A 15,573-nucleotide genomic window follows, 5' to 3' on the forward strand; every position below is an offset into this window, starting at 1 on the left:
CAGTGTTTCTGCTGTTGCCGTGGGAACAAACATTGTTTTCAGAATATTGCTGCGTTAACGCGAAACTGTTGTTTAAGTGACGCGTTCAGATTCAGAGGGAGGGGCTTCCTCTTTCCTTGAATCTTTTCCCAGGGTGAGATGTGGGATTGAATCCATGACCTTCCGATTGAAAAGCAACCAACTCAATAAATGATCAAATAAACCACGAGCAGGAAACTCCGAACCGATCTGCTGTGCTTTGGAAAGCAACTAAAGCTCAAGTCCATATCACTTCATCCAGACTGGGCTTGTGGAGGTCGGGGGCTGATCCCAGCTGACTCTGGTTCAGCAGGATGGACAGTGTCTCACCTTGGTGTTATGTGGGTGTAAATCTGATTCTCCTCACTGTGATCGCTGTGTGTGTGTGTGTGTGTGTGTGTGTGTGTGTGTGTGTGTGTGTGTGTGTGTGTGTGTGTGTGTGTGTGTGTGTGTGTGTGTGTGTGTGTGTGTGTGTGTGTGTGTGTGTGTGTGTGTCTGTGTGTGTGTGTGTGTGTGCTGCCTCCTGATGTCCATAGTGAGCATTTAAGTGTTTAAGAGACGTCAAGTCAAGCTCCTCTCTTCTCACGTGTTAAAACTCGACGTGCTTTGACTTATTGAGACGTAACGTCGTCGTTGTAGTTTGGATTGGATCACATTTCTTCTTTAAGCACTTGTCCCAAGCTGTTTGCACGTTAGTCGTCTGGCTTGCGGGCACGTTGGCAGAAAGGCTGGAGAGTCGAACCGGTAACCTCTCAGCACTGACACCCCGCCACCCCACTGGGAGACAAACATGTGGGAAAGTGTGTTAAATACCCTGCGCTGGATATGAGACTGTGGCTTGCTCATGTTGTTAGAATGATGTTTTTGGGCCTGCGAGGTGTTGTTTTAGCAGAACCGTGACCCGGGAACCGTCAGCTCGCTGGCCGCCTGCACCAACAACAGCGCGCTCATTAGTCGGGCTGAAGAGAGTGAGAGACACCAGATATTTCCCATAAATCATTTGGGGTCGGTTTAGATGTGAGACTCAGCTCTTATCAGATGGGAGAGATTTGAAAAAAAGAAAAAGCCCTGAACACAGTCAGAAACCTACAGAAGAGTATTAGAGCCACTCGAGGTAGTTTTATTTCTTTTTCATTCAGTTCGGAAAAAAAGTTGAACTGGCTAGCGCATGTGACTGCTTCTAGTTTGGTCAAATGTACAGATAGATTCTCCACCAAGTGAGTCCACGGGCCTGATTTACTCAGGATTTCTGTGTGTATAAGCAATTTTCAGTCTTCTCTCAACCTCTCGCCGCTCGTCTCTTTCAGCTCTGACTCTCTGACAGCCCGTTTCCCCATGTTGGGTTTCATTTCTGCCAAATTCAGATATTTTGCTGCGACATGGTGTGTTTCATGACTTCCTCCCTAACAGTCCAACTCCATGGTATTACATTAGTGAAGGTAAGCAAATGAACGTGGAAAGAAGGCAGCAGTTGTCGTGTAAACAGGGCCTAATGCACAACATTTGAATTGTCCTGTTTGCATGTGATGTCAATTATAGTATTATTGTCATTTTGGAAAACCAAAAGCACAATCTGTTTGGGTATGTATGTCGTTGCTGAATCATTTACACAAGATCTGAGTCAAACAGGCCCAGGAACCCTGATTTTATCTTTCTAAAGTGGGCTATGTTCTTGATATTTATTTCATTTTCTTCATATTTACAGTTTGTAATTCAGATAATATGAAAATCTAACTGAGGGCCCATCTCCACTGCAATTACAGTGAAAAAGCTCAACTTTCCTTCGCACACATCGATCTGCACCATAAAAACATCCTGAAGTACTGGATCCTGAGTTGAAAACAACTAGATGAGAGAAACTGGAGCGTAAACATCAATGTGAGGAGCAGGAAACTCGATGTTGATGCTTCACAGGCTCATGCTGCTGCTGCTGGTTCTTCTGTTTGTCTTGCAGGTCGTGTATCTTCTACCGGGCGTGTATGGATATCCCCCGAGGCACCGAGCTGCTGGTGTGGTACAACGACTCCTACACTTCGTTCTTCGGGATTCCTCTGCAGTGCATCGCTCAGGACGAGAACCGTGAGAGAACATGTCTTCATTCTCTTTACTGTCTCGTCGTGTTTGTCTCCGACTGTCTGTGTGAAACATCTCGCTCGGAGAACCGACGAATGCTTCACAGAACTGAGCCAGAAGAGGAAGCATTAAGAAAGGTTTAGGACTGTGACGGGAGAATCCCTCTCTGTCCAGCAGGTGCTTTCTTCCATTAGAATGTGGCAGTGATTTGGCTGCGGTGCTGATATGAACATGATCCGAGCGCCTCGGCTCTGCGACCGGTCCGTCCACACTTACTCACTGCAGTTTTCTTTGGACGACGCGCAGACGTTATTACAGACTGTATTTAAGCTGTTAGACCTTCAACCCGCCACGAAAACAATGATGCAAATGCACTTTTATTTTTGCAGTCTGCCTGTTCTCTGATTTATTGTTCAGACGAGCCAAAACCAGATGAACCGCGGGCAAAAACACATTGGGACCAAATCGTACGAGGGGCTTTCTTTTCTGTTGTGACCTGATTCTTTTCTTTCTCACAATTGAAACAACCTTGTTTTACAGCTTTGTCTGATTGATGTTTGTGATTCAGCCATGTGACCAAATACAGCCATTTCCATTTATTACCCAGTTTTATTAAAACTAGCTCACAAAACTTGATATTGTAGAAATGACACATTAATTGCTGGAAACTCGTCCCTGGAAATGAAGGATATTCACAACCCTGTTGTGAATATGAATGTGAGTTATTATGTGGAAGCACATTGGGACTGCTAATGAGATGTAAAGGATAGAAAGTCCATTTCCCTTTTAAGAACAAACCAACTCAAAGAGGTTGAGTGTATCAGTGTGCAGTGAGGAGCTGGAAGGCTGCTCATAAATCGCCACTAACAGAAGCTATTCAAATCTTTTTTACCTCCTGTTGTTTTAATAATTGGAATCATGATCAATACACCGTTCTCAGCAGCAGGTCCTGAAAGGCCAATAAAGGCGGAGAGTTGAAAAAAAACCCAGTAAATTAAGTCTAAAGACAGAGACGACTTTAATTTGGCGAAGGTGTTTCACCCTTGAGAGGCCTCTTCATCGTGAAGAAGATCAAACAAGCTCTGTGTACGACTGCTGCTGAACCGATTCTTCACCTGTCGGCTATTTATGTTAGAGTTAGAGAGAGAGCAACTTTGGAAGAAAGTAAATCTGAACTGGAGCTTTTCCAGAGACTAAGGCCACATTTACACAAACCAGGGTTTTACAAAAACTGATATTTCCCCCCTACGTTTACAAAAAAAGTCTTCATTGACACGACCTGCATATACACCTGGTTCAGAGCTGCTATGAGCATGCCAAACCTGTAGGGGGCAGTGTAACAAGAAGCATGAAGCCATGAAAAAGCGCTACGTCACTATCTGTGATGTAAATATTCGCCTGCCTCTCTTTCCATGCAGACAGAGAGAACTGTTTACACAGTGTTTCGAGTGATAACGCATCGTTTGTGCATTTTCGTTTCATGGAAACATTCTGAAACCACACACATGCAGCTCTAAACATCAACAACGGGAGAACACGGACATTCTATCGGACAGACCACCAAGTTGGATTGTTACTATGGTGGCTGTCAAAATAAAACTGCCTAGTCCAGGACAATGTGGACTAGGAGTCATGACACCAGCGAGGAAACTTTGTTCTGATTGTCTCTACTGAGCATGTGCAGAAGAACTAGGTACTACGGCCGTGGTGTGCCTGACCAGCAGCAGCTGTCTACACAGCATTTCCTAAAGGTTGTGACAGACAACCACAATGCAATAAAGGTTTAGTGTTTTCACGTGCCTTGTAAATGGGTCCTTAGACAAGAAACTCAGAGGTTTTACTTAGTTTCAGTTTTAGTTCAGTGTATTTCATTCATTTGAAAAAAACTGTGAAAAAAAACATTTCAATGCGATACAGAAGAAAACCTTTCAAATTCCTGGAATTATCTTTTTCCATTGAAAATTAAAAGCAAACAGCAAATTAAAAAACAGTCACAATGACTATAAAATCCGATAGGCCTACTGTACATAGCAACTCTGGTTTATATTAGCGAGAGGTCGGTGAAGTTCGCTTGTGTTTGGGGGGTTGCAAGTTCCAATCCCACAGCGAACAAGTTCCTCCTGTGGGTTTCTGAGCAAGACTTCTGACACACGACAGGGGGAAAGAGAATAGAACCAAAATGTAAGATGTAGAATAACGTATATGTCTGTCCAAATGCCAAGGTGTCCTTGAGCAAGGCACTGAACTCCAAATTCCTCCCAGTGGATGGTTTGAGCACTTTGCATGGCAGCCGCCTCCATTGGTGTGTGAATGTGTGTGTGAATGGGTGAATGTGATGACCAATATAAAGCGCATTGGGGACTGCTCAAGCAGTTGAAAAGTGCTATATAAGTGAAACATCTATATAAGTGAAACCTCTATAAAGTAAAACCTCTATATAAGTGAAACCTCTATAAAGTGAAACCTCTATATAAGTGAAACATCTATATAAGTGAAACCTCTATATAAGTGAAACCTCTATATAAGTGAAACCTCTATAAAGTGAAACCTCTATAAAGTGAAACCTCTATAAAGTAAAACCTCTATAAAGTGAAACCTCTATAAAGTAAAACCTCTATAAAGTGAAACCTCTATAAAGTGAAACCTCTATATAAGTGAAACCTCTATAAAGTGAAACCTCTATAAAGTGAAACCTCTATATAAGTGAAATCTCTATATAAGTGAAACCTCTATAAAGTGAAACCTCTATATAAGTGAAATCTCTATATAAGTGAAACCTCTATAAAGTGAAACCTCTATATAAGTGAAATCTCTATATAAGTGAAACCTCTATATATAAGTGAAACCTCTATATATAAGTGAAACCTCTATATATAAGTAAAATTTATATGCAGTGTAAATGTATGTGGCCCATCTTGGCTGGAATCCAGAAGCTTTTCTGGATGTTATGTTTGGATGTTTCTGACTTTTAGTTCCTCTTTTTGTTTTCTGTCTTTTCTCTCGACTCACTCAGCCTCTCCTGCCTCAATCCTTCCCTCTCTCATTTGTTTGACTTTACATCTCCTCCACTTTTTTGCCCAGTCAGCCTGTTCATGTCTTTTCCATACAAATCATTTTTTTCTTTATTTGCTTTTTTTGTTTTGTTTTTTAAACTCCCTGCAGGGAAAAAAACAACAAACGTTGACTTTTTTTGTCTTATGTAATTATAGAGGTAGAAAAAAAAGTAACAAAACAATACATGAAGAAGTAGTTTGAATGGGTGGAATCTAAATTGAAATGAATTGAATTAGGAGGCGCTCTTTGAGTGAAACGAGATCTCACTGATTGCAAATTACAGACGTTTGGCCACAAACTGGTTGGCTTTACAGATGGAACAGCTTGCTTACATGACATTGTTTACTGCGACACACACACACACACACACACACACACACACACACACACACACACACACACACACACACACACACACACACACACACACACACACACACACACACACACACACACACACACACTCTTATTTCTGTTTATAAAGCCTGCACTGGCCTGTATGTCGCTGAGAAAGCCTGAACACGGCGTGGTGGCGGTGTGGTGGACCTGATTACTCGGACTGAGGTTCTCCTGGACGAGAACGCAGAACGAAGCTTCCTCTGACTCACCAGCTCATCAAACTATCCTGACCAGAGAAGAAAAGCTCTGTTTTCCAGTCGTTGACTGACGTGTTGCGGCAGCCACCGGATTCCTTTGTAGCCACACTTTGCCAAAGAGCCCAACACGGCTGGAAAAGAGTTTTGTGGACTGATGAGTAGTGATATTCAATCCCACTGATCTGCTTTACTGAGCCGATACTAAGGAAAACCAAAGCCAGTATCGCCGATACTCAGAAGAAGCAGGCTGATGTGTGAGTGTCATTGTGAGCTTAACATACACTGAACAACACTTTTGTTTCTGCTCTCATTTTTCATGAGCTGAACTCAAAGACCTGAGACTGTTTCTACCTAAACTGGCTTATTTCTCTCAAATATTGCTCACAGATTGTCTCAATCTGTGTTAGTGAGCACTTCTCCTTTGCTGAGATGATCCATCCACCTCACAGTTGTGGCCCATGAAAATGCTGATTAAAAACTTGCGACATCTGTGGCGTCGTGCTGTGTGATGAAACGATGTGTTTCAGAGTCCTTCCTTCTATTGTGTCCAGCCTGAGACACACCTGTGCAACAATTCAACATTTCCTTGTAAGATTTCAAATATTCAAGAGGATGTCTTCATCCTTTTGTGTGCTTGGATTTCAAAGCTCTGATTACGGCCCCGTTTACACGACAATGTTTCAAGTGAAAACGCATTGTTTTACGTTTTCGTTTTATAAGGTGCCGTTTACACGGCAACGGTATGAAAACGTTATGAAAACGTTATGACAACGATGTCCATTTACATGGAAACGGCAGAAACACTGAAAACTATGTCGTGAGCGTGCCAGGCCGCAAGTTGGTGCCATTTGTTGTTTTTGTAATGAAAGCACACACGCACATACATCAGAGAACAATGCACTGTAAACATTAACAATGGGAGCACGCAGACATTCGTATGAACACACAACAAGTTGGACTGTTATCACGGTGACTGTCCTCTTTAAAACCACCAAGTCCCAGGAGAAGATGGTAATGTCAGGGTGGAGGAAACATTGTTCTTGTTGTCCAGCTACTGAGCATGTGCAGAACAACTAGTTAACTCGCCCGTGGTGACCAGGAGCAGCGTTTCCACTGCCGACTCGGGACTGAGCGCAAGCGTTTTCAGAAAGCGTCGTTTTTGCCCAATTTACACCACGACGGAGTCCGAGCATTAACGAAATCTTCCATCTTGGTTGCCATTTTCCAACAGTTACATTTTCAGTGGCTTTGAGCGTCATTGTCGTGTAAACAGACGCCCAAAACAATAACAAAGGTTTGTGTTTTCACTTGAAATGGTTGTCGTGTGAACAGGCCCTCAGGGATGAGAGAAGCAGCATCAATCCTGTTGATAGAGTTCTTCAGGAGGATTTACACTCTTGTTCTTTTCTACGATCGAGAGGAGGAGAAATGTATTTATAGTAGTTACAGGAATGGGCTGATGTGTGATTTCACATTTAATAGTGTCAAACTTAATTCATCCAAAGATTCAACAGTCAGAAACCCTGCAGATTTAATCTGTTCAAGAGTAAAAATGTACACACACACACACACACACACACACACACACACACACACACACACACACACACACACACACACACACACACACACACACACACACACACACACACACACACACACACACACACACACACACACACACACACACACACACAGTGAAGAAGGAACCTTGCTCTGGTCCCAGTGAAGTAAAATTGAATTACTGGTCTCTTGCGCGGCTCCAGATTAAAGACTAACTGGAGTTTTCCGTGGTATCGCTGCGTGCTGATTGAACCCACAAAGGATGAAACTCCACACTGGAGACAGCGGGACTGCGATTCGGTGTCCTCGGTGGAGCACAAACTCACATTGTTGACCTTCATCAGAGCGCTGGATGCTGACGGAGCACATCAAGGCTGGAAAGCTGAGAAGAAGGAGAAATATCTCCACTGTGTTCAAGTTCTGCAATAAAAACAATCTGTCTGATGAATCCTAAAGCATGAATATGACAACTTAAACTAAAAATAGGTTCTTTGTATACTAAAGTAGCTGAAACTACACCTGTGTGCTTACTTTATTATTAACAAAAATTACTATTAATTCAAAAAAATTTCCAAAATACAGGAAGTCATAAATCTCTTCTGCATTTAAATTCCATTTTGTGTCTGCTACTGATAAAGTTTCCCTTCCTTAAATAAAAGAGATTTGATTACAGTAACACCAGATTTTTCTTAGGTTATAGAAATATAGTATATTATGATGTTCTACAGCAGCAGACACTCTGAGTTGTCTTCATTATCCAGCAGAAAGAGAGAAACAGCGGCTCCACTGCACTTTAGATTCTATTTATTATTCATTCAGCTCTTCATGCTCAGGAAGTTTCTACAAACCAAAACAAACCAGGGCTTACATAGCGAGTCCTGAAGTGACCTGAATCTAGAGATCAAGACGTGACGTCATATGAAGAAGTATAGTGATTGAAACAGCCTTTTTTCCTGGAAGTGGGTCTGAAAAATGGACTCCCTTTATCTTTCAGGGCCTAATATTCAGCCAACATTAGTGTGTGGGGCGTGTGCTGAAACATTGGCCATAATGACCTCATGCTAAATGTCCATGTGGGCTCAATGCAGTATTTATTCATGGTACTCAAGTGGTACTGTTATAGATCAATAGATCACCAGTCTACAAGTGTTTCCCATTATTGACCTTGCGAGGACCCGTACAGAAGCCCACATTAGTGAGCCTCTTGGTTGGCTGGTCATCATCAGCTCATGTCCACTTGGTACCCAAGTTCCCTGGCCATGAACCATAGTTTTGAGGAGGTACAGACTGTGGACTTCCTGTGGTCTCAGGAACGTCTCATGGACCTGAGGCTGGAAAGCTCCAGCTCACCGTGGGCCCACTGCTCGGCTGGATACCGAGAGTGATCCTGCATTTCAGAGGCTCTGTGAGCTCGTCGCTCTCTTCCAAACAGCACAAGCTGCTTTCCTTTGTCTTTCCACCGTCTCCATCTCTTTTTGTGCGTATTGTTTTTTTAAATGTATTTTATATAGGAGGGGTGTCAAATCAATTCTAGTTCATAATCTGACTTGGGGTGCACCAGATCAGTAAACCCATACAAAAACCTTTCACTGTCTGAATGCAGAAACTCAATAACTAATCCCACTCACAACTGCACAGATCGTGATCAGCAGGTACTTCTGAGACGCACTAAACTGGTTTTGTCCGTCTCGGCTTACTGATGTGACTTACTATCATCTCTGTTATGATAATAACCTGTATTGATTTGATAAGGCTTGATAATGGCTGATGGATTGAGGATTATTGATCACTAACAAAGCTTTGGCAACAAGATCTGAACTGTAATTCAGGACAGTAATAAGAGACTCCAACACTGGAGGCAGACTTCTGACACGCACACTTTGGCTCGCTCGGCTATTTTATTACTTAAACTAAGGTTCAACATCGTATATATTGTGTTTTTTAGTTTCAGAAAAAAATTATAGACCCAACCACAACGAGTGCACATGTTGTTGAGTGTGAGGCCAGCCGGGGGCTTCGGCTCCAAATGTTCAGTTACTGCAGGTGGAACGAGCAGCTTTTGAAGTTATATGAATGTCCACGATGGAACGGTGGTTTTCGGGGAGATGGAGGTGTCAGCTGAAGACAGGAAGTGCACTCCACCCTCAGATCATTTAAAGCATGTGTGTGCATGTCTTTAATCTGGATTGTTGACAATACTGACAATACAGCTAAATAATCTGAAACGATGTTGCAGGTCATATTTCATCACATCAATAGAGACAGTGGACGGCAGGACGATGCTGCACAGTCTGTTTTCTGCTCCATTATTAGATTATCTGACTTTGAGGACAACATGGCTTGTGTTTGTGACTTTTGCGGCTCTGTCACGCGCTCCCAAAATGATTTGTGGATCAATTTTGTTTTTTCTGTTGAACTGTCAAACTGAACAGTAAACAGAAAGTGATATAAACAGGAGAGCGGAGAAAAAAGGCAGGAGGGCTGCAAGGGAACATCATATGGTTCTCATAATGGGAGGAGGAGGAGGAGGAGGAGGAAGAAGAATAGAAGGAGGTGGAGTAGGGGGGTAGCTGAACCATCAGACTGGGCAGATGTGACGGAGTTCAGTCTGATGGAGATTCAGATCTTGGGTGTAGATTCAGTCTGACCTCCACCTTCAGACTCAGTCAGTGAGAAGACAAGTTGCTTTTCTAAGTTTGTGTTCTGCAGAGCGGACTCCTCTTCATCTCACGCCTCCAACAACTCCATAATGTTGCAAACTCTGCACAACTCTCCCATTCCGATGATGCATGTCGCACTCAACCCAAACACTATCGACGTGACGTAGCTCGTATCTGCAATGTTGGTAACAAAATTAATTATGTGTGGACGAGCAGCGCATAACGCGGGCGTCGATAGCGCCGTTGGGCTCTTTACAAATGGTGTAATTATCTCCTCATAAGGTTATTAGAGAATCGATGGAGCTGGTGGCCTGATGGCAGAGGTGAGCTGATGAAAGATGAGACGTTATGACGAGTGGCTGCAGAGCTGCAGCTCACACTGGAGGAACCAGGGAGGAGAACCTCCACCTCATGTTTTCACTGCAGGAGGATGAAGCTCCCTCTCCTACGTATCTCTAACATTCCTGCACATTCAAATGTTCCTGCTTTTTTTTATCACTTTCAGTCCTGATCCAAATATTGTTTGTGTAAAGGATTTGAACCCTTTAAAAGCTTAAAAAGTTTGTTGACATGATTTATCATCAGTAATTGTTCTGTTTTGAATGTTCAACTTGAATTTGATTTGTGGTTCATAAAACTTGGGAAATATAACAAATATTTATTTTGTTTACAGTATTAATGAGAAATGTTTTATTTAGGCTTAGCATTACAATAAATGATAATAAATCTGAGTACATACACTAACTAATAATAATGCATTAATATCAATATTTCATCCAATTATAAATATATAAAATATTCAAGACTGATTAAAATCATGCAATTAAACTGGCATTTAAAGGATAAAAGGTCAAAAAATAAATATAAAAAATAAAAAATTTAAAGGAGTAAAAAATAAAAGAATTACAAATGTTTCATATTTTTAAATCAGGATTGAAAATAGTAAAAACATTTATTCACACCCCAATAAAACAATAATAATAACAACCTGTAATATTTTTGTGTGTTCTGACTAAGTAGGGGAGTAAAAACATTATTAATTAATTACATTAACAATTCCTATGCCACCCAAAAATTTTAATTGCATCATAGTCACATACTTTGTCCAATACTGATTTAAAGAATTATAGAAAATAAATCTAGTTGGTCATTATTTTCATTTTTTTCATCATAACAGAGAGATCAAGTAAACAAACCTGATGTTTTAAGGGTTGAAATCCTTAAAATGACTGAACTTTTGGTTCTTTTGTGCCACAGAAATTGTTTGAAAAAAAAATTTAAAGAAGAAAATAAGAAGAAAATGACAAAAGTGTGTGACTGTTATTATTACTGATAGAAAAGGCATTGATCCTAAACAGCTGTCATGTTTCCCATCAATCTCAATGAAAACGTAGGAATTTCCTTCTAAAACTGGACTGTGGACATTGTCCATCTGATCAGAGAAACTAGTTCTCTGTGTTCAGTTAAAGTGAGACGAGCTCCGGGTTTGGAAATGATGAAAGGTTACTGAGTGCCGCTGCGTCTGCCGGCCGGACTTCAGGGTCGAGTGAGGACAGCTTGCTTCAGCTGCTTTCCCAAAATCTAATTTACACACTTCTATCTAATGTAAATGTGTTTTTTCCTTGTCAGCGTCACTGTGTGCGACTGTTTTATTCACTGGCAACAGTTAACGTCAAATCTCTCCATCTGATGTCGTTGTCCTGCCAGCTTCATGTCCGATCTGTTGCTCCGAGGCAGAACGGAGACAAAGCAGCCGCCATGTGAGCCGGGCATTAACCCTGAAGAATGCAGCAGGCTGACGGAGAGCTCCACTTTAGCTCCCTGATCGTCTTTTAATGCAGTCGGGATCGATAGTGACGGCCGCTGCAGTAATAAAACACTGTAATACAGAGGAGGGAGCTGGCTGCAGTCGTACAGTTAATACTTGGAATACTTGTAAGCTGTGGCAGTAATAATGCCTGGAAAATAATTAAGGATGTACCAATACCGACACTGGTATCGGTTATCAGCTCCGATACTGCACAGAGTACTCAGACTTGTGAAAGTTCCCGATACAGCCCAGCAAGTATTACGTGACGTCATGGGACAGCAGCGTCAGCAGCAGTTAAATAAGAGAGGACGAGCGATGTCAACAGTTTGAACATTCTTTAAAATGAATTAGAATGACCACCAGTAGGAGCTGTTAATGAAAACACTCATTACAAAACAAACAACAGCACCCACTAGTGGTTCCACAGAAAAACTACACTGTCTTCAGTGATTCTTCTATTGCCATGGAAACAAGAAACGTTTATGAAACAAAAATGCTAAAAAAAAAACAAAAAAACCTTGTGTTTTGACTTGAAAGGTTGTTTTGTAAACAGGGCCTAAGTTTTTTCTTTTCAAATTCTGAAAATCCTGAACGTGTGACATTACTTTGTTCTGGTTCTCCTGCAGAGTCTTGCCGTACCACACTTAATCTAAGATGACTTCTCTTTATTGTCATGGTACGTGTGGTAATGGTACGCAGTGTTGAATAAACGAGCTTTAATCAGCTGTTTTCAAACTGAAAACTTTGGTGCAACATTCGGTTTGGAAACAAACCAGTTGTATGTTAGTCAAATACTTTCAGTCCACATGTTTTAATGCAGACCAGGTTTTGGTAGAAACTAAATAGATTCTATTAAATCGCAGCTTTTCAGTGCTCCTGTGGTTTTAAGGCTTTTTCACCAGCTGTCACACTCACTGTTTCATGCACACACTCACACACTAATGGACTGCCCTGCAAGCTGGTTCAGAATCTTTCTCCGTGGTAGAACCAGTAGAACCGGTCCTCTCTCACTCACTCGGAAGGTTGCTGGTCCGATCCCCCATTGTCGATATGTTGTATTGTCCTTGAGAAAGGCAGTTCTCCCAATAGATGGGTTGAGCTGAAAGGGTGAATGGGGGGCTGGTATATAAGCACCATAGAAGTGAACTGCTTTACTAAAATCTCTCTGTTACATGGTCAGCTGGGAATTGAACCAACAGCTGTTAAAAGAAGAATGGTAAACAAATTTCAAAGGCCTTTAGACTGTTAATCACATTCACTCATTCACACACACATTCACACTCCAATGGGGGCAGCTGCCATGCAAGGTGTGAATCCATCCATTGGGAGCAATTTGGGTTTGTCTTGCTCAAGGACTCATTGACATGTGGACAGGGGAAGATGGGGAATCGAACCTGCAACCTTCTGTTTGAGAGGCGATTCCACTCGTCCAACTGAGGGTTAATGTTCCTGCTAAAATAGCGTCTGAGTAAAGGTGTCTGTTCTGCCCCCCCCCCCCCCCGCAGTGAACGTCCCGGCCACGGTGGTGGAGGCTCTGACCCGGCAGGAATCCCTCCAATCCTTCGGCAAAAACAGCAAACCCTCCTCTTCATCGTCTTCATCGTCCACGCCATCAAACACCGTCATGCGCTCCATGGTGTTCCCGCACTCCCCCTGCCCCCGGAGCTTCTCCCTCTTGGACAAGGTGGGGGTCGGCGCTCAGTCGGACTCCGGCTTTGGCCAGCTGGGTGTGAAGAACCAGCGAGTCCTGGCCAGTCCGACCTCCACCAGCCAGCTGAGCAGCGAGTTCAGCGACTGGCACCTGTGGAAGTGTGGCCAGTGCTTCAAGACCTTCACCCAGAGGATCCTGCTGCAGATGCATGTGTGTCCACAAAACCCCGACAGGTGAGGAGTCCCCTCTTCCTGTGCCGACGAAGCTGTTTTCTTGTATTTATACCAAACTTGTGTTGGTCAAATAGTAACTAACTTTCTCTCCTTCATGCTTTTCATGATTTTTTCCATCAATTTATTCATTTTTAGCATGTTACGGGCTAGATTTTGAAAGGGGCACCTGACCCAGAGAGCCAGTCCCTTTTAGAAGTAACAGATTGATGAATCCATCAGTTTTCACAAACTCTACTTTTAAGCAGCACAAGTCAGAAACTGAAGAAGGGAGAGATTTCCTTGCAAATTGAAAGGTTTTATAGGTTTCATTCCTGTCTATCGTCAAGTTCCCTCAGTTGATTACTGTAGGACGTAATGAGGAAGCTGTTGCAGTGCTCTGCGCATTTACAGTTTTACCTGAATATGGTCAACACCTCTTTATGGCGATTGTTGTCATACTTGAGGAATCCCCCACACGGTCTCTCCTGCTGATGGAGAAGCTTCACAGTGTACTGTGGCTTTGGTTTGATCTGCAGTCCCTCCAGAGGAGCTCCATGTGATGCAGTGACCCTCTTCAGATGGTTCCACTTGCCATTGTGGAGGTTGATAATTTCCTTGAACAGAATCTATAAAAGGCTGGTTGCTGAGGATCTTCTGGGGGTTTGAGGGAGATCTAACGATGGTTCTACTGGCAGCAAGTACATCAAGCCCAAACATCTCTGAACCAAGGCGTCTGGAAAGCACTTATCTTACATTTTTGATGGATGAATAATCTGATTTTCCAGTGCTGAAGTTGATGAGTCAACAAGACTGGCTAAGACACAGTCAAGCCAAGACCCCATTTACACGTTTCATTTTCTTTTCAGAAAGATCTTGCATTTACATGGCAACTTTCCGAAAACAATGTCTTTTTGTATGTATGTATGTATGTATGTATGTACGTACGTATGTACGTATTTATGTATGTATAACCAAAAATTGCATGAAATCTTCAGGGATGATCCAAAAAGTTGTGTTTTCAGACACTCAAAACAAAACACAACGCACAACGCCTTAAGATACTCCAGATAGTAGATAACCAAGATTTTTTTTTCTATTCTTATTTATGCCACATTTTCAACTGTTGTCACAAATAAGAAGAGGAGTAGATTTCAAGGAAGAGACAACGAGAGCATGACACAGCATTAGTTGTTGCAGTTTTTTGAGAGGAAGCCGACACTTCGGCTGTAATTTATTACAACTCGTCTCATCATTGCACCATTTGTGAGTGTAACAGAAAGTGGGAGTTTGTGGACGGGAGTGAAGAGAGTGTAAAAGGATTTGAGTGTGTCTAACATCTGCCAAATTAATTATATACAGCAACAACGTGTGTGTGTGTGTGTGTGTGTGTGTGTGTGTGTGTGTGTGTGTGTGTGTGTGTGTGTGTGTGTGTGTGTGTGTGTGTGTGTGTGTGTGTGTGTGTGTGTGTGTGTGTGTGTGTGTGAGTTGAGGGGACAGAGGATGTATTGGAAATTTTTTGCTTAGCTTTATTTTTTTGTGGCGAGAGTCAGAGCGGCGTATAAATCAGCGCTGTGCGTCAGTGAGAAATACCTCGCCTTACGGTGACGGGGCCAGGAAAACAGATGCCACTTATTCAATAAACTAATACTCATAGGGAAGAAAAATGTGGGCTGCATATGGAGGGGGGAGGGAGGGTCGATGTGTGCCTGTCAATAGGAGGGTTTTATGGGATGGAGGAGCAGATAAAATTCAGCTGAACAAGCCAAACAGAGCTCAGTCCTGGAGCTCCAGCACCATGCTGCACCCAGTAATGGACTCCTCATCACTTTACCTGGAAAAAGAAGTTTGATTCCATCCTCCTTCCTGGTCTTTTTCCTCCAAATCACAGTAACGGCATCCCAGAGATGTGGCGTGCTGGTTTGCTCTTGTCCATTCT

General features: G+C 42.4%; 1 protein-coding gene across 1 annotated transcript in view; it reads left to right on the forward strand.

Annotated features, from left to right (window-relative positions):
- prdm6 (PR domain containing 6) overlaps positions 1 to 15,573 on the forward strand; it is a gene marked incomplete at both ends in the record, with an annotated part of 92,027 nt that overhangs the window by 53,741 nt on the left and 22,713 nt on the right. Inside the window, 2 exons of the mRNA XM_080467546.1 lie at positions 1,973 to 2,097; positions 13,280 to 13,658. Of these exons, the coding sequence (XP_080323672.1) occupies positions 1,973 to 2,097; positions 13,280 to 13,658 (504 nt within the window). The remainder of the gene's footprint in view (positions 1 to 1,972; positions 2,098 to 13,279; positions 13,659 to 15,573) is intronic.

Source organism: Lipophrys pholis (genome assembly GCF_963383615.2).
Source record: "Lipophrys pholis genome assembly, chromosome: 7".
Classification (NCBI taxonomy): domain Eukaryota; kingdom Metazoa; phylum Chordata; class Actinopteri; order Blenniiformes; family Blenniidae; genus Lipophrys; species Lipophrys pholis.